This window comes from Pleurodeles waltl, chromosome 10 (genome assembly GCF_031143425.1).
Source record: "Pleurodeles waltl isolate 20211129_DDA chromosome 10, aPleWal1.hap1.20221129, whole genome shotgun sequence".
NCBI lineage: Eukaryota > Metazoa > Chordata > Amphibia > Caudata > Salamandridae > Pleurodeles > Pleurodeles waltl.
Genome location: NC_090449.1, coordinates 1071263896 through 1071283788, shown reverse-complemented (window position 1 = coordinate 1071283788; position 19893 = coordinate 1071263896). Strand labels below are relative to the sequence as shown.

At 53.3% G+C, this 19893-nt stretch overlaps 1 protein-coding gene across 6 annotated transcripts in view; it reads right to left on the bottom strand.

Moving 5' to 3' along the window:
• The window catches only part of LOC138262254 (uncharacterized), a 265547-nt gene that overhangs the window by 36831 nt on the left and 208823 nt on the right, over nt 1-19893 (bottom strand). For 5 of the 6 annotated variants that reach the window (XM_069212117.1, XM_069212122.1, XM_069212121.1 and 2 more), the window contains 2 exons: nt 1440-1505; nt 724-786 (listed from right to left, as the gene is read on the bottom strand). In XM_069212117.1, coding sequence (XP_069068218.1) covers nt 724-786; nt 1440-1505 — 129 coding nt within the window. The remainder of the gene's footprint in view (nt 1-723; nt 787-1439; nt 1506-19893) is intronic. The other variant, XM_069212120.1, reaches the window with a different exon arrangement.

Genomic DNA, 19893 nt, shown 5'->3' with positions numbered 1-19893 from the left:
TACTTGCAGACCTCTCCTGTGTATCCAGCTGTACTTGATTTGAATTTATCTGAAAATGTGACTCTAGAATATTGGATATAACAGTTTCTGTTCTCAGGTTCAAGCTGAAATGCCCACCAGCGCAACTGAAGCCGGCCACGATCAAAAGCCCAGAAATTGGGCTCACATCAATGTCCTCTAGCAGATGTCTGCACTCCAACCCATGTGATGAGGCCTGGACCAAGTCCTCCTCATCCTAAACACTGCTGTCAAGTGCCATGGACAGCCTACATGGATCGATGCACCAAACTGCAAGCAGACTACAGAATCATAATACACTGGACCCGCTGATGGAAGAGCTCCTGTCCCCAAAAGTGCATCGCAGGGACAGATTGTAGTCCTGTCTCAAAAAACAAAACACACTGAAATTCACCAGATATAGTTCAGTGAGCAAAGTATACCTTGCATTCCTGCCATGCACTGCTTGTGACCTCACATATTACCAGACTCATCCCATGTTATATGACATCATTGATGACATCATTAATGACCTCTCACATTACATTATTGTCTGTCTGTCACACACACGGGCACAGAGACTGACCCACTTGTGTGTGCACAGAGAGTCGAAGATGTATAAAAACAACTACAGGCAGGCAGGCAGGCAGACACACACACACACGCATACACACACACACACACAATAGACTGAACAGTCTCCAGCACGTTGACTGCACATCTTACCTGTCCCATGTCAGTTCAGGTGAGATGACTATCAGAGGAGACTCCATCTTGTTCTTCTCCCTGCTTGAGGCCAAGATAAAACATGTGTCAGCTGTGGTGTTTGACTCATGTCCCTCCCCCAGCCCTCCGCTTCCCTCCACCCCCGCAGCACTACTACAGAGACCCCCGCCTGTGCTACCCCAAAATATCTCTCCACTTTGGTAGCCTCATGAGCCACACCTTTCACCTATGCTAGTTTTTTGTTTGGTTCTACTGTCTTTAGACCTACAACATGTCTCTGCTTCCAAAGCCCCTTTGTGGGCACCCTGTGCTTTGGAGCACCTTTGTCACTTGAACATTGTGGCTAGCTGCTGCACGAATGCATCATCGAATGTAAATGTGGTGTGACTTCAGTATTGATGCACATCCCCTGTATTGTTTTCTGAGAACCTTCAATAAACAGATTTTAAGCAGAAGATGTGTCGGTGCACTTCAAGCGCCCCTCCCCTGGGGCCACCATCCCTCCCCTGGGATCTGTGACAGCTCATGTCACAAGTCAGGCGGTCCTCGAGTCCTGTCTGGTGTCTGTACTCTGCTACTTGCAGTGCTGCCTTCTATATCCAAACCAGCAGCACCAAGATGCACCTTCCACAACCAGGACTGGATGAGCCAATCACATGACTGGGGTTTAAAAGGACAGGCACCTGTGGAAAGGAAGTGACAGGGGTGAGAGTTACCTGGAAGAGAGCAGGTCCTTGCTGTCAGCTCGCGGAGCGGGTGTCGGGGCTTCTGTCCTCTTCTCTCTACACAAGCAAATTAGTAAATGTTTCTGGGTACATCCCTCATTCTATCTGTACAGAAGGCATTAACAGAATGAAAGCGAGAGGGAGAGAGAGAGAAAGAGTGTGTGTGTGTTGGACCAATTGGATGACCTCATTGAGTTCCCCTCTTTGTTGATTGGCCACTAGACAGTCCACCCCAAATAATAACTAAACTGCACACGAGGTCCTACTAGGCACCTTTCAAGGTAACAGGGGGATTTAAAGTAGTCATCCAGGAAATGATGTCATAATAGGTCTCAGAGCCCAAGCAGACATCCTCAAACAGGGGAACATGAAGGAAAGACTATACATTAGAGGGTTAGTGATGCAGAGCACGGTGTAGAGAACAGTTTTTTCATACAGTGGATGGCCCTTTAAAATGAGTCTGCAGTAAGGAGGGAGTTGGGCTTCTGCACTACAGACAGTTAGAAAAAGAGCGACAATAAAGGATTTTAAAGCAGAGACCAAAAACAAGAAACGATTTCAAGACAGATTATTTTCGGTAATTTGTGGATTCTTTGCACTGACCCATCTATCCATATATGCCAGTTCTCGCTTGGTCAGGACGGGCTGAAACTAGCAGCTCCCGCCTGAGCAGTAAGCCAATGTCCTCATGGCCTTTGCCACTTGGCCAGTAAGAGATTCTCAACAGGTCACACAAACAAGAACAGGTGTTGACATTTCTAACATTGCCCCCCAAACTACTGCCAAATCCCTCATGCAGTCTACAAAGTATTCACAGTATCCATATAGTCAGTTCTGGTGTTTGCAACCATTCATACATGCATTAAGTGCTAATCAACCTTGCTATAGCGCCAAAGGGCCCACTGGGGCATCAAGGCGCTCTCTCAAAGGGAAGCCGCTCTAACAAGACATAAATGTGTTGGCTTTTCATTAAATCTGAAAGATATACCAGTTATATAAATCCGCGCACCTTTAAGTTGAGGGCCCAGTATTGGACTTAGGGGTTTTGTTGTGGGTAAAGAAGGTCCTGAGAGAGGGAAGGTAGCGGGCTGTGTTACCTCCTAGTGGTGTGACCACTAATGGTGTTGCCAGCGATAGTTAACACTACCCGATCATGAATAATTTCCTTTTTCAATAGGACCTCTAACAAGAATTACCAATTTCACATTCAGGTAACATATATGCACGATTTCCCACCCCAAGCAAGACACAGTTGGCCTGATTGGGATCTTGGCAGACAAGTTAGTCCATGACATTGGGGACGGTTATCCCGACCACCAGAATCTAAATCCTATTATATCCAATGGGATTTATATTTCGGCCGACTGGATGTCTGTCGGCATTCTGATGGAGTAACTCATCCGCCAAGATCTCACCCAGGCCTCTTGTCACATCTCCCTGCCAGTCAGTGGCTGTGATATTTTCACAAGTCCAATAACAGAATGACAGTGTCTCCGTGGCCACCAATGTCTTGACAGCCAGGGCCAAGCGGGCCACTAATCATTTGTTTACTAGTTAGAACATTTTTACAATGTCAAGAAAAATAATACAGCTGTATAATAATGTGCCGAATTACCGTGCTGACTTTAAAGACAATATATGTGTTTTAAAAAGAAAAACTTGTAGTAGGCAACCATATTTAGTTATACTAGAAATGACTAGCTGAAATCACATTTTCTGACAAGTTGAAATGCTTAAGGAATGTTGATCTAATGGTGATTTTACACAAAATGTTTATTTCCTGACCTTCCCATGGACATATTTTTCATATTGACTAGTAGTTGCATAAAATGGTTATGCTTAACTCTGCAAACGTTTCTTCTTACACAAGACCACTGTTGACTAATGTATAGAAATGTGTCATTTGGTGAGGTAATGAGGAAGCTCACACATGAAGTTGCAACTGTCCTAAAGCAATGAACGGTGTGAAAAGAATATGAAAATTAACAATTTATTTGGTAAGAGATGTTTCACTCGACACTGCTGTCTGTGGGCTCTTGTATTCTTGGTGAGAAGAGCGCCCCTGTTCCCATGATGACGGCGAGTGCTGATTGGCCGACTGACGCAGGAAGGAACATGTTGGGAAGCTCTAGAGTGAGCTGTCTATAATAGTGTGTGTTCCTAGCGTCGGGTCCCTTCCTCCATTTACCACGTTCCCTTGCCGATGCCATAGGCTGCTCACGCTGAGACTCTACTGAGTTTCTTGAACCTCTCTTTAGGGGACGTTCTGCTTTGATTAATGGATTACTGAACTGCTATATTGATGCTGAAGCTTTATTATTATTGATCTCTCTCTCTCTCGAAGTCAGACATCTTAACGGGAGTCTGAGACAGACACCTATTCATCCTCAATCCCAGAACAGGGAGTCTTTCCTTTATGGAACGTGCTTAGTGCATTTCTTGTGATTCATTGATTGCTTATTTTTGATCATTGACAAAACTAATGATTGATATTGATGAATTTATGTACTGACTCAATAACAAACAACTACTAAATGATTTAATCAATAAAACCCTTAAAACTCACATCAGCTCTCGATATTGGCTGAAAATACAAATGAGATTGTGATGACAAATTAACTTGACGCACAGCTCCCGGTTAATCTCAACCAACGTCAAAGACCCAGAGAACGAGAGTAAACAGCAGGGACTTCCCTTTAATGAATGGTACATTTTCCTTTTAATCCAATGACTCACCTGGGATCCTTGCTCTAGCACTAATCCGCAGCCAGGGGGCAGTGGAAGCGGGTGTAACAGGGGCTCGGCTGGCAGACTGGAGGTCAAGGGATGTGGGGGTGGTGATGGTGAAAGGGGGGGGGTAAAGTTACTTCGCTTGAGGTGCTGCCACCAGGGCTCTCTGTAATTTAACCTAAGAGTTCATGTCTCTCTGTACCATAACTCCCAAACGTCTGTCTCCACTCAGTACCCATCCCCCTGAAACCCAAGGGTGTCTGTCTTCACCCAGTACCCATCCCCCTGAAACCCAAGGGTGTCTGTCTTCACCCAGTACCCATCCCCCTGAAACCCAAGGGTGTCTGTCTTCACCCAGTACCCATCCCCCTGAAACTCAAGGGTGTCTGTCTCCACTCAGTACCCATCCCCCTGAAACCCAAGGGTGTCTGTCTTCACCCAGTACCCTCCTCTCTGTACTATAACTCCCAAACGCCTGTCTTCACTCAGTACCCATCCCCCTGAAACCCAAGGGTGTCTGTCTTCACCCAGTACCCATCCCCCTGAAACCCAAGGGTGTCTGTCTTCACCCAGTACCCATCCCCCTGAAACCCAAGGGTGTCTGTCTCCACTCAGTACCCATCCCCCTGAAACCCAAGGGTGTCTGTCTTCACCCAGTACCCGCCTCTCTGTGCTATAACCCCCAAATGTCTGTCTTCACTCAGTACCCATCCCTCTTAACCCAAGGGTGTCTGTCTTCACTCAGTACACGTCTCTCCGTACTATAACTCCAGAGCGTCTGTCTTCACTCAGTACACGTCTCTCCGTACTATAACTCCAGAGCGTCTGTCTTCACTCAGTACCCATCCCCCTGAAACCCAAGGGTGTCTGTCTCCACTCAGTACCCATCCCCTGAAACCCAAGGGTGTCTGTCTTCACTCAGTACCCTCCTCTCTGAACTATAACCCCAGTGCCTGTGTTCACCCAGTACCCTCCTCTCTGTACTATACCCCCAGTGTCTGTCTTCACCCAGTACTTACCTCTCTGTACTATACCCCCAGTGTCTGTCTTCACCCAGTACCCTCCTCTCTGTACTATAACTCCCAAATGTCTGTCTTCACCCAGTACCTGCCTCTCTGTGCTATAACTCCAGTGCCTGTCTTCACTCAGTACCCTCCTCTCTGTACTATAACCCCAGTGCCTGTCTTCACCCAGTACCCGCCTCTCTGTACTATAACTCCCAAATGTCTGTCTTCACTCAGTACCCTCCTCTCTGTACTATAACCACAGTGTCGGTCTTCACTCAGTACCCGCCTCTCTGTACTATAACTCCAGTGCCTGCCTTCACCCAGTACCCGCCTCTCTGTACTATAACTCCAGTTCCTGTCTTCACCCAGTACCCTCCTCTCTGTACTATAACTCCAGTGCCTGCCTTCACCCAGTACCTGCCTCTCTGTACTATAACTCCAGTGCCTGCCTTCACCCAGTACCTGCCTCTCTGTACTATAACTCCAGTGCCTGCCTTCACCCAGTACCTGCCTGTCTGTAAATCAGTGCTGGCCTCAGCTGTAAGTGTACCGGCCTTAAACTCCCCCTCCTCACTCGCAGAAAGGGCTCTGCGGGCCAGAGGGGGCACCCGCGGTGGGACCTTTTCATAGAATAAAGGGTAGCATTAGCCATGTGATGGTGCTGATGGTGGGTGGTTGGCATCTGATAACCAGTGATGGGGCACGGGCCTTTTCACCTGGATCCCTGGGTAGGGGTGATCCTATCGGCCCTCCCCTGTATATTCTGCACAGTCCCCTATAACGAGGGTCTGTGCCCTGTGAGGCGTGTGTCATGTTGGGCTAGCGCTGGGAGGTCAGTGCAGTGTGACTAGTGCCCCCTGGAGGGCATGATGAGTGGCTGCCCCAGCTTGTGGCTTGTGGCTCCCCGTGGGCTGTCACTGCCCACCCTGTGGAGATGAAAACCTGCTTCTTGCTCGACCCTGGGGCCGAGCTCGGCGACCACCAGAGCTGTCTGGTGGGCAGAGGACACCTGCGTCTGTATCCTGCTGGCATCAGCCTTCCTGCTTCAGCAGCTGAGCTCCCTCTGCCAACGTCCTGCTCTGTTGTTCTTAGCAATATCTAGCAACCTGTGACCTCGACTGAGAGTGTCGGATTTCAATCAAACAAGGATGCCAACCATCACCGGCTCATGCCAGCCTCCACCGGCTCATGCCAGCTTACACCAGCTTACACCAGCTCATGCCAGCCTCCACCGGCTCACGCCAACCGTCACCGGCTCATGCCAGCCTCCACCACCGCCTCATGCCAGCCTCCACCACCGACTCATGCCAGCCTCCACCACCGGCTCACGCCAACCGTCACCGGCTCACGCCAACCGTCACCACCGCCTCATGCCAGCCTCCACCACCGCCTCATGCCTGCCTCCACCACCGCCTCATGCCTGCCTCCACCAGCTCATGCCAGCCTCCCTGGCCGTTACAGAGAACCCAAGAAGGATACAGCACTCCCTCTGGATTCAGGGCTTGTACTCCCCCTGCACACTGAGCAGCTGCCCAGTGGGAAGATGTATTGGGACAGAAGTTTGTTCACAACTGTGCCCCTTAAAGGCCAGGGCCAGGCCTTGGGGGAATGCCAGATACTGCAACTCCTCTGGGTAAAGCTAAACTACCTGGCGTGGAGGGGACCTGGTCCCTGATTAAGATCACAAACAGCAGAATGTAGCGCACTGAAACCTGCTTCAAGGGTGTCTCAAGGCAGTGACCCATAACTGAGCCAACAAGACATTGGCTTTGGGACAATGTGACCCGTAACTGTCCACTTTAAATTGCGTTCTGTACCATGGACACAGACTGTCAGATCATTGCCCTCTGGATATTAAGCCTACAGGACTCCTGGTTCCCTAGAAATATCAGCTTTTGCGTGGGCGGGACCCCAGCTCATTTTAGGTCTTTGGATGTTGAGTGGCTTCATTTAATAAACTTTTTGCAGAGTCTTATCAAACTGAGCTCTAACCCACTGAGTGGTCAGACCTAGGGGTGTAGCTTAGTCAGTGAGATTCAGGGGGTGTGAATCTCAAATTTCCCAACTAAAACAGCAGAAGGCTGTGAGTGTGGAAGAGTGAGATAAGCAAAGTTTGAGATGGGTGGTTCCCAGGAGGAAAAGCATCAGTAATGGTTTCATTAGTTGGGCCTCAGTCTAGAGTGGCACAGGGGCTGGAACATGATGGCTTAGAAGGCTACCCCGAGTGATCGCCACTGGTCTGACTATTTTCAAGCATCCATCCCGTCACCTTTTGGGTGTTTAATTGCCAGTAATGTGCCTGGAAACCTGAGACTGGTGCGGCTGTCCAAGCCGACTGCTGCCAATGTTTGTAAATTCCAAAAAGGAGTAGATTTACACCCATCCAAGGAGTACTTCTTTGTGCGGAGATTTACTACTTTTTTCGTAAACCGGTCGCTATATATCTTTAAATTATGATCCAAAGAATGAACAAGTTATAACATCCTAGAGAATTAAGAATGTTGAGAAAAATCAACACTGACATAGCAAACCCAACTCAGGGTCCCCAGACCTAACTACTTAATAAAGAATGCATTTATTTGAGGGGGGTCACACCCCAAACACTCCCCCTGAAGCTGCGCCCTCGTTCAAGCTTTGCACCAAGGATCACTGAGAAACCGAGGCAGATGTGAGGCAGATGGCAGATGTATCATTGCCAGGTTGGTACCTTGTGGCATTCTGAGTGATGGATGTCCCATGGATGGAATACTGCAAGACCAGCAGATAACTAACGGCGAGAGACCAGAGGGTTGATGTAAACCGCTAGGGTGCCAAGGGTAAGTAGGTGCCTCGGTGACCTTGGTTCACCCTGGGAAGCAATGGAGAACTGTGAGATGTATTCTGGCAGGACTGTGCCAGGCCAGCCTATGGCCCTGTGGCATCGAGACAGCCAGGCTGAATGGAGGTCAGAGGGTGGGACTTCCAGGGCATTGTAGGCAGAGGTGCTACTCGAGACATGAACTTTCCTTGAGAAGGTGCCTGGCATCTTCCTGTGCGACACTGTTTCTGCTTGCCCTCTAGTTTGTTGGCCATGGTTGCGTCCCTTCCCTTGTTTTGTTTTCTTCATGCATCGTCTCCCTCAGTGTGCAGACCATCTTTCTGGCACTTTCAGCCTTGATTATGGACTCTTTTTGGCTTTGCAGTTGCTTTGCCTTGTACCCTTCAGCACCTTGCTTCCAGGGTGGCACCGAGCTGGGTGGGGACCATCCCATTCAACAGCTTCCAAGGAGGTCTTGGCCTAGGCTTGGAGCGGTCAGTCATTCTGAAGCTGGAAAGCAAATGATATTCTTTCGTATTGTTACACGTACATCTGTGTCCTTTAATTCCACCGAATGTACCTGGGATGTATCCATGGTTCGCACCTAAACTTCGTGAGAGCGCCGGCTGTGGAATCCTCATTGGTTAAAACCAGAGAGATTTGAGTCTAAGACTGAGGTTCTGGCCGTCTCTTACTCTCTCTCGCTCCCCTCAGCTTCCTGCCAGGCTTAGGTTCTGCGTTTAGTAGTTGACTGTCCAGTAACAGAGCCTGGTTCTGGGGAGCAGGGCGGCCGTCACACTCCGCCGGGCGAGGGCAGGACGCCTAAAACCTTCACCGAGAGTGACCACCGCTACAGGGACCTACGGGGGTTATTTTCCACCGCCTGCTGCGTAAAAGCTATAATCGAGCCCAAGGTTGTTTCACGGCCTCAGGAGGTGGGAGGGTCTCGAAGCTGCCCTGCCTTCCTAGATTTCAAGGACATTTTTTAATCCCTAGCTTTGAGTGAACATTGAACTGACTGTCATTGCTTGCATCATGCATGACCAGTGTCTACCAACTCTACCAACTTCTTGAGTGAGTCTTGACTGTTCGCCTTCCTACCATTGGACGACAGCCTACAAAGGAGGGACCTTGCTAATCCAATCAGAGTGCACGAGACCTGCTGGCCCTTGAACACATCAGAGATACCCCTTTGGTAAGGACTGACCACCCAAGACCGGAAGAAAGGCCTCGGGGTCCTCAGTGCTCCCTGGAGATGGTGTTCATTGGTCAGGGAGCTGTAGGAGGCGGGGCTCAGAGCTGCAGCACCACACAGGGAGTGCACACTCAGAAAAATATATTACAACGAATTATCCTCGAAGAGTTTGTATGGACAGCACTGAGATGTGGTAAACTACAGAAAGATAAAGAAATTTGGAATTCCTTGGTGAAGAGCGCACGCCTCACGCCCTCGAAAGAAATGACTCACTGATGTGAATAATTAACATTCTGGAAGAACCCGTTCTGGATTAGAAAACTTCACCGGGGAAGCCAGGTTCACCGGACACACCTGAAGCAGGTGTCGTTCACAGAGCCTTGGTGCTTGGCATGGCAGGTCCCTTGGTGACGCGAGAGTGGTTGGTGGCTGCATCATGAGAACGTAAAACCCGAGGTGGCTTAGAATGTCACCACTAGGCTGCACCAGCTCAGCTCTTACTCATTACTTCTGGAATGTACAAAGTATGAGAAAGTCACACACACACCTGGGCTGGTCCTTTGGTAGAGCTGCTCCTCACACACACACCTGGGCTGGTCCTCTGGTAGAGCTGCTCATCACACACACACACCTGGGCTGGTCCCCTGGTGGAGCTGCTCCTCACACACACACACACACCTGGGCTGGTCCTCTGGTGGAGCTGCTCCTCACACACACACCTGGGCTGGTCCCCTGGTGGAGCTGCTCCTCACACACACACACACACACCTGGGCTAGTCCTCTGGTAGAGCTGCTCCTCACACACACACACACCTGGGCTGGTCCTCTGGTGGAGCTGCTCCTCACACACACACACACACCTGGGCTGGTCCTCTGGTGGAGCTGCTCCTCACACACACACACACACACTTACCTGGGCTGGTCCCCTGGTGGAGCTGCTCCTCACACACACACACACACACCTGGGCTGGCCCTCTGGTAGCGCTGCTCCTCACACACACACACCTGGGCTGGTCCTCTGGTGGTGCTGCTTCTCACACACACACACACCTGGGCTGGCCCTCTGGTAGTGCTGCTCCTCACACACACACACACCTGGGCTGGTCCTCTGGCGGAGCTGCTCCTCACACACACACCTGGGCTGGTCCTCTGGTGGAGCTGCTCCTCCCACAAACACACCTGGGCTGGTCCTCTGGTGGAGCTGCTCATCCCACAAACACACCTGGGCTGGTCCTCTGCTGGAGCTGCTCCTCACACACACACACCTGGGCTGGTCCTCTGGTGGAGCTGCTCCTCCCACAAACACACCTGGGCTGGTCCTCTGGTAGAGCTGCTCCTCCCACAAACACACCTGGGCTGGTCCTCTGCTGGAGCTGCTCCTCACACACACACACCTGGGCTGGTCCTCTGGTAGAGCTGCTCCTCACACACACACCTGGGCTGGTCATCTGGTAGAGCTGCTCCTCACACACACACCTGGGCTAGTCCTCTGGTAGAGCTGCTCCTCACACACACACCTGGGCTGGTCATCTGGTAGAGCTGCTCCTCACACACACACCTGGGCTGGTCATCTGGTAGAGCTGCTCCTCACACACACACACACCTGGGCTGGTCCTCTGGTAGAGCTGCTCCTCACACACACACACACCTGGGCTGGTCCTCTGCTGGAGCTGCTCCTCACACACACACACCTGGGCTGGTCATCTGCTGGAGCTGCTCCTCACACACATACCTGGGCTGGTCCTTTGGTGGAGCTGCTCCTCACACACACACCTGGGCTGGTCCTCTGGTAGAGCTGCTCCTCACACACACACCTGGGCTGGTCCTCTGGTGGAGCTGCTCCTCACACACACACCTGGGCTGGTCCTCTGGTAGAGCTGCTCCTCACACACACACACCTGGGCTGGTCCTCTGCTGGAGCTGCTCCTCACACACACACACCTGGGCTGGTCATCTGCTGGAGCTGCTCCTCACACACATACCTGGGCTGGTCCTCTGGTGGAGCTGCTCCTCACACACACACCTGGGCTGGTCCTCTGGTAGAGCTGCTCCTCACACACACACCTGGGCTGGTCCTCTGGTGGAGCTGCTCCTCACACACACACCTGGGCTGGTCCTCTGGTGGAGCTGCTCCTCACACACACACCTGGGCTGGTCCTCTGGTAGAGCTGCTCCTCACACACACACACCTGGGCTGGTCCTCTGGTGGAGCTGCTCCTCACACACACACCTGGGCTGGTCCTCTGGCAGAGCTGCTCACACACACAGGCCTTATCACCATGGACCCCGGGTGATCTCCTTGGGTAAGGACTGACGAGGAACTATGACTTGGGAGCGGGCGAACGAAGATTGCGATATTGCTTAATCACGACCTCAGTCGTACAACTCATTAGTGTTTATTTCACCTCAACCCCGTTTCAATTTCCTGATTAAATTGATTTCTTCTGAATTGTCCGCCTCTCTTTGGCTGTCTGCATTTAATTACCTGCCTAAAGCAGCCTGTCCTCTTTCTGTCATGACGAGCAAAGGGAAGGGGTCTGAGTACATATCTCCACTCTCTGGAAGCAATAAAAAGTTTGTTATTTAATGTTTTCCGATGGCCAGCCTCTCTCTCCTATTGGCCCAAAGGGTTAGAGAGAGGGGTGGGCGCATAGGAGGCGGGACATATTTGGCACCGCCAGCAAATTACCAATATCTTCACAGAAACTGAGGAATTTCGTATTTTTTAGGATTGTGTCACAACTCCTCTTGAAGGGAGACTCTGCAACAAAGGGATGCGTTGTGGGCTTAATCTGCCTCCCTCCCAATGGGTGGATCTCAACTTCAGACATGTTGTATGTGGCGGGGGTCCAAGCAGCATCACTACAAGGTGAGGCAGCGCATTGGACCCTTGTCAAGAACAACAGGTCTGAGATTGCATCTGTACTGTGGCCTGGTAACAAGACACACCCATATCAAGGGCACTTGTGACTCGATGGAGGATTCCACCCAGGAATTCAAACCGGGTCGCGATGTGTCCCACAGATATTTGGACGAGCACCTGAAGGCCAACTTAATTCAACTTTCACGTGTTAATGAACAGAAGTTCATCTATTCTAGTCCAGACTGTACCATCTTCCAACAGAAGCCCTGGCAGGGAGCGGGGGCACCTTGCTAAGGGATGCTTCGAAGACAGGAGTAGTTTAGGTACAAACTAAAGGTTTGTACTCAGGCGCTGGGTGAAGGCTGTGACCGGTCATTGGATAAAGTCCAAAGAAGCTTCACAAAGGTGCATTGTCTAGGCCAGATGTGTTGTTCATTGGGTTTTCTTCTAAGACAGCATGGCTGCTTACCAGCACCTTAAAGGTGTGGCCAAGAGGTTAAGGGCACTTAGGTTTCAGGAAGATACAGATGTGGCTTGATGGGGCAGGTTGATTGAAGGAAACCGATCGTTCAGTTCAGGTCCATGCGTGGGTGGGATGCGGGGCGTTGAACAGGGCAAACCAAGCATGCGTGGGTGGGCTCCAGGGCGTTGAACAGGACAAACCAACAACTTCAGGTCCATGCGAGGGTGGGCTACAGGATGCTGAACTGGACAAACCAAGAACATCAGGTCCATGCGTGGGTGGGATGCGGGGCGTTGAACAGGGCAAACCAAGCATGCGTGGGTGGGCTCCAGGGCGTTGAACAGGACAAACCAACAACTTCAGGTCCATGCGAGGGTGGGCTACAGGATGCTGAACTGGACAAACCAAGCACATCAGGTCCATGCGTGGGTGGCTGCAAGGGCTTAAGTAGAACAAACCAAGCATGTCAGGTCCAGCCATGGGTGGGCTGTGGAGCATGGAACAGGACAAACCAAGCACATCAGGTCCATGCGTGGGTGGACTGTGGAGCAAGGAACAGGACAAACCAAGCCCCTCAGGTCCATGCGTGGGTGGCACTGGTGGTTGACTCAATCTATGGTTGCGCGTCACTTTACACCAGGCTGCAGACGACTGTCCTCATGTGATCTCCAGAAGGTCCTTTCCTTTGCTGAGATGTAGGGAGAAGGAGTTCTGAGAAGTGGATGCAATACCCCAAAGTCTTTTGCCAGGAAACAGCGCAGCTTGTGTTGGAGGGTGAGTTTAGGTGTCTCGTTAGTTGGCAACACGAGGACAGTTTCTTCAGGTATCCCAGGCTGTGCGATGATACGGCTGTTCCTTAATCACACTCCAGAGAGGCGCCGTCAGGGCAGGGGTACAGCGGTTGGGTCTCAGGTCGAAAATGAGGTGGGCTGTGGGGTGTGGAGCTCTCTACAGTCTAGTGGTATCATATCACGATGCACAGCGTAAATCACATGCAGTAGTCAGGGTGGGACACACCTCCAAGAGGTCTTCTCAGAAGCCAGAGACTTAAGCAGAAGCAGAGCCACCAGAATCTATGAGGTGAGTGCCTCCTGGGACAGGCAAGATCTTGTCAGAAACTAGTCCCTTAAGCAGATGCAGAGCCACCAGAATCTCTGAGGTGAGCGCCTGATGGACATGTAAGGTCTTCTCAGAAACTAGACCCTTAAGCAGACGCAGAGCCACCAGAATCTCGGAGGTGAGTGCCTCCTGGGACAGGTAAGGTCTTCTCAGAAACTTAAGCAGATGCAGAGCCACCAGAATGTCTGAGGTGAGTTCCTGTTGGACAGGTAAGGCCTTCTCAGAAGCATGTTTAGAGTTAAACTGATGTTGCCCAGCTGCCTCTCTGGAAGAAAGAGGGAGCTTGGGGCATGAGGCCGAGGGTGCCACGGATGAGGTGCAGCGCAGACTAAGAGCGGAGATGTGCCTGGTCCAGGCTAGTTATCTGCAGACACAGGACAAGTCCATCGGTGGAGCTTTGTCTTATGCAAAGCTCTCGAGTCGGTGGAGAGAAGGGGCAGCAAGTGAGACTGAAGACAGCAGCGTGGAAGGACCACAAATCTCCAAAATCTTACAATACAGAGTAAGGTGGCCAGGGTCGGACTGGGAAGGAAAGTAGCTGGGCGATGGCCACACTGTGGACTGGCCAGGGACAGGCCCAGGAAGGGACAGTCTACATTCCCACATCTGTCATGGTGTGGGTCTCCCTTGCCCTCCAGACTGGAGGTCCACGCCATAGACCAGCCGTGAGAGTTGGGAGCCAGGGAAGTTCCCCTCGACAGAGGTAGGTGTAAGACAACACCCCTCCCTCCTAGGCCATCTGTGGTGTGTACAATCCAAGATGGTTTTTCGAATGGCTGCTGCGCTCAAGGCTGTTCCGCATAACACAACCTATAGGGCTTCCAGACGTCCTGCCAGAATCTCTTCCCAACCTAAAATAAACTGGAAATTATAGAATAAGCTAAACTTTAGGTGAAAACCTTGAGTCATTCTGAGATATCAGCTTTAGACAACAGAATAAGAGAGATACTGGCTCTTGATCAAAGGATGCAGTTGATTCTAAAGCAGGCGGTCCAGACAGAGCTGGATACGATCCTCTCTGCTCCAGAGACCAAGTGGACACCACACTGGATCTCAGTGGCAGCGAGAACCTGCAGCGCTCTCCATCGCAAGTGTTGATGCTAAGAGGCAGGACAGGCCATTAGGACCTGGTCCAGTGGTCCAGACAGAGCCATCAGGAACTCAACTGGTCTAGTGGTCGAGACACAGCCATCAGGAACTGGTCCAGTGGTCCAGACACAGCCATCAGGAACTGGTCCAGTGGTCCAGACACAGCCATCAGGAACTGGTCCAGTGGTCCAGACAGAGCCACCTTAAACTGGTCCAGTGGTGCAGACAGGCCATCGGGAACTGGTCCATTGGTCTCGTGAACTGGTCCAGGGGTCCAGACAGAGCCATCGGGAACTAGTCCTTGGGTCCAGACTGAGCCATCGGGAACAGAGCCATCGGGAACTGGTCCAGACAGAACCATCAGGAGCTGGTCCAGACAGAACCATCAGCAACTGGTCCAGTGGTCCAGACAGAACCATCAGGAGCTGGTCCAGTGGTCCAGAGAGAACCATCAGGAGCTGGTCCAGTGGTCCAGTGAGAGCCATCGGGAACTGGTCCAGGGGTCCAGACAGAGCCATCGGGAACTGGTCCAGGGGTCCAGACAGAGCCATCGGGAACTGGTCCAGGGGCCCAGACAGAAGCATCGGGAACTGGTCCAGGGGTCCAGACAGAAGCATCTGGAACTGGTCCAGGGGTCCAGACAGAGCCATCGGGAACTGGTCCAGGGGTCCAGACAGAGCCATCGGGAACTGGTCCAGGGGCCCAGACAGAAGCATCGGGAACTGGTCCAGGGGTCCAGACAGAAGCATCGGGAACTGGTCCAGGGGTCCAGACAGAGCCATCGGGAACTGGTCCAGGTGTCCAGACAGAGACAGAGCCAGCGGGAACTGGTCCAGTGGTCCAGACAGAACCATCAGGAGCTGGTCCAGTGGTCCAGAGAGAACCATCAGGAGCTGGTCCAGTGGTCCAGTGAGAGCCATCGGGAACTGGTCCAGGGGTCCAGACAGAGCCATCGGGAACTGGTCCAGGGGTCCAGACAGAGCCATCGGGAACTGGTCCAGGGGTCCAGACAGAGCCATCGGGAACTGGTCCAGGGGCCCAGACAGAAGCATCGGGAACTGGTCCAGGGGTCCAGACAGAAGCATCGGGAACTGGTCCAGGGGTCCAGACAGAGCCATCGGGAACTGGTCCAGGGGCCCAGACAGAAGCATCGGGAACTGGTCCAGGGGTCCAGACAGAAGCATCGGGAACTGGTCCAGGGGTCCAGACAGAGCCATCGGGAACTGGTCCAGGTGTCCAGACAGAGACAGAGCCAGCGGGAACTGGTCCAGGGGTCCAGACAGAGCCAGCGGGAACTCAACTAGTCCAGTGGTCCAGACAGAACCATCAGGAGCTGGTCCAGTGAGAGCCATCAGGAGCGGGTCCACTGGTTCAGGTGAGCAGGAGTTTCATTGATACAAGTATTAACGGAAGACGTAACCACTGAGACCCTTAAAAACTCCAGTGACACCCAGACGCGTGGTCTATGTCTCCAAAGAATGTCCGGCTAGTGAAGAAAATGCAGGGCCAGGAGGTGACCGGCCGCATCTGTGGGCGCCTGGCCAGTAAGCGTAGTTTAAGGACATCCATGTTTTCTTTAGAGTGAAAGGAGAGATCCGAAGCACTCTCCAGCCATAGGCCAAGTTCCGAAGTGGTGTAACATTGTCCTCTGACAGCTGATTTACAGAGTTCGCTCACTCCGTGGCTCATTGGTAAGTATAAACACGTATTTCGAGTCCTCCCTTTCGCAGTGCACGCGCCCACGCACGTGAAGGTCGTGGAGCACGCGCCTCTGAAGCCCCGGGCACTCGGATAATGCGACCCACGGACTTCCCAGGATCACACGGAGGGTATGCAGGGTACCCCGGAAGCTGCTAGAATTACAAGAAGCCCCGAAGCCCTGCCTGTTCCTAAAACATGATGCCTCTCTCGCTGGTAACAAGGTGTCCTGATGTGTACACAACCGTGGTCCTGCCTTTCACATCCCACGCAGAGCTGCTGGAACAAGCCACTAGGGCGTGGGGCAGCCCCTGACCTCACCCACGACACAAAAACTCACTCCCACCAGCACTGCCCCCGCCGTGCTGAACAGCTGAGGGTCAGGAAAGCACTGCACACCCCTACAATGCATAATGGTGTGGTCCGTCCTCGCACATCCAAACCTAGCCTTTCCTGCTCACCTGTAGCGCTTCGAAGCGTCCCACGGCTGGCAACGCGCTGCAAAGTGTGCCGCAGACTCAGAAAAACGGAAGGTGAGCGCATCACCGGGTGTCTATGAGACAGAGAGAGGAATGCAGAGCGGATAGAGACACGTACAGGGGAGTGCTAGAGTGACGGAGACACACAGCTCCGATCTCTCGGCGCTATGGAACTAGCCCCGTCCCCAGTACCAGCAGTACCAGGTACTAACATCAGTCTTCACACCCTCCCTACCGCACCGCACGAAGCACCCCCGGCAGTGCCCGGTGGCAACCTCCGTACTCCCCCCCTTAGACAACCCTCATCAGTACTCACCCCCAGGGATACCCCCCCCCCCCCCCCCATTGTCGGTACTCACTGCGCCGCTCTTGCACCGACCTCCTGAGCGCCTATGACACTACCCCCCCCCACCAGTGCTAGGTGATAACGCCAGTACTCGCTCCCCAGAGATGCTCCCCCCCCGGTCGGTACTCACTCTGCTCCTCATGCACTGACCTCCTGAGCGTCCGCCCTGCTGCTCGTCTCCCTCCCGCGGAACCGGTCTGCTGTGTATATACCCCGGGAGCCCTGCCAGAGCCCCTCCCAGCCCGGCCCCGCCCTCCTCCATACCTACCTACCTGAGCGGAGGGGGGGGGGGGGGAGACCTGCCAGAGTCACTGTCACACATGCACTGCAGGGTGCGGGCATTCACTGAGCGACCTCCCTCCGACCCGAGATCCTCTATGCCAGGTCTGAATCTATAGGTGCCCAGTCTCAGCCTCTCTCTGCCAAACCCGAGACCACCAGTGTGAGGTCTCAGCCTGTCCCTGCCAGAGCCGAGACCACCAGTGTGAGGTCTCAGCCTGTCCCTGCCGGAGCCGAGACCACCAGTGTGAGGTCTCAGCCTGTCCCTGCCGGAGCCGAGACCACCAGTGTGAGGTCTCAGCCTGTCCCTGCCGGAGCCGAGACCACCAGTGTGAGGTCTCAGCCTGTCCCTGCCGGAGCCGAGACCACCAGTGTGAGGTCTCAGCCTGTCCCTGCCAGAGCCGAGACCACCAGTGTGAGGTCTCAGCCTCTCTCTGCCAAACCCGAGACCACCAGTGTGAGGTCTCAGCCTGTCCCTGCCAGAGCCGAGACCACCAGTGTGAGGTCTCAGCCTGTCCCTGCCGGAGCCGAGACCACCAGTGTGAGGTCTCAGCCTGTCCCTGCCGGAGCCGAGACCACCAGTGTGAGGTCTCAGCCTGTCCCTGCCGGAGCCGAGACCACCAGTGTGTGGTCTCAGCCTGTCCCTGCCAGAGCCGAGACCACCAGTGTGAGGTCTCAGCCTGTCCCTGCCAGAGCCGAGACCACCAGTGTGAGGTCTCAGCCTGTCCCTGTCCGACCCGAGACCACCAGTGTGAGGTCTCAGCCTGTCCCTGCCAGAGCCGAGACCACCAGTGTGAGGTCTCAGCCTGTCCCTGCCGGAGCCGAGACCACCAGTGTGAGGTCTCAGCCTGTCCCTGCCAGAGCCGAGACCACCAGTGTGAGGTCTCAGCCTGTCCCTGCCAGAGCCGAGACCACCAGTGTGAGGTCTCAGCCTGTCCCTGCCAGAGCCGAGACCACCAGTGTGAGGTCTCAGCCTGTCCCTGTCCGACCCGAGACCACCAGTGTGAGGTCTCAGCCTGTCCCTGCCAGAGCCGAGACCACCAGTGTGAGGTCTCAGCCTGTCCCTGCCGGAGCCGAGACCACCAGTGTGAGGTCTCAGCCTCTCTCTGCCAAACCCGAGACCACCAGTGTGAGGTCTCAGCCTGTCCCTGCCAGAGCCGAGACCACCAGTGTGAGGTCTCAGCCTGTCCCTGCCAGAGCCGAGACCACCAGTGTGAGGTCTCAGCCTGTCCCTGCCAGAGCCGAGACCACCAGTGTGAGGTCTCAGCCTGTCCCTGTCCGACCCGAGACCACCAGTGTGAGGTCTCAGCCTGTCCCTGCCAGAGCCGAGACCACCAGTGTGAGGTCTCAGCCTGTCCCTGCCGGAGCCGAGACCACCAGTGTGAGGTCTCAGCCTCTCTCTGCCAAACCCGAGACCACCAGTGTGAGGTCTCAGCCTGTCCCTGCCAGAGCCGAGACCACCAGTGTGAGGTCTCAGCCTGTCCCTGCCAGAGCCGAGACCACCAGTGTGAGGTCTCAGCCTGTCCCTGCCGGAGCCGAGACCACCAGTGTGAGGTCTCAGCCTGTCCCTGCCGGACCCGAGACCACTACTGTCAGGTCTCTGCCTGTCTCTGGCAGGGTGAGACCACCAAAGTGTGCAGCCCCCTTCCGCTGAAACCTGCAAGTACCCTACAGACTACACAGCAAGCAAGTCACCTGAAGCCCAGACACACAGACCAGAGCATCAGTGTGCAGCAAGGCACAGCTGGGACTGCACAGAGGAACCAAGAATACTCTCTTCCTGCACAGACCGTGGGGTGCAGCCACCCGTGGCGTCATCCTGCAGGTGTCATACAGAAGGCACAGCAAGCATTCCTACCTAGGATGTCATAACCTAGCGCCTACCTGTACTCACCAAGGCGCCGGTGTGTCATTACATGCGGCTTCGCAGCAGTACTCTCGGAATACCTAGATAACTGATAACAACGAATGACTCCTTAAAAGCGGATATCCCTCTCAGGCTCCAAGTGTTTATAGCTCGTGGCTGTAATTCCACAAACACCTGCATTTATGCAATGATGTTCGAATCAATTACGAGGCTTAATACCGGGCGATAATTAGCAAATCCCTTTGTAAGTCATCGCCATTAAAAGGACACATCCTGTTCATTTCGGATGCAGATCACAAGGTGTAAGTGTCAGGAATGTCCTCAGTAACGTGCAGCGCACAGCGCCACGAAGCCCTATGAGGGTGATAGGAACACGTCTTCGTCACTGTATTTTATCACGAGAGTGCCCTTTTCACCCCCTCTTCCAAAGACCTTGGGTTCGGGCTCTTTTCCTGGGGTCCTCATAGCCACGTTTGGGTCTCGCCTGACAGGGCAGATGTCTGTCTGCCTGAC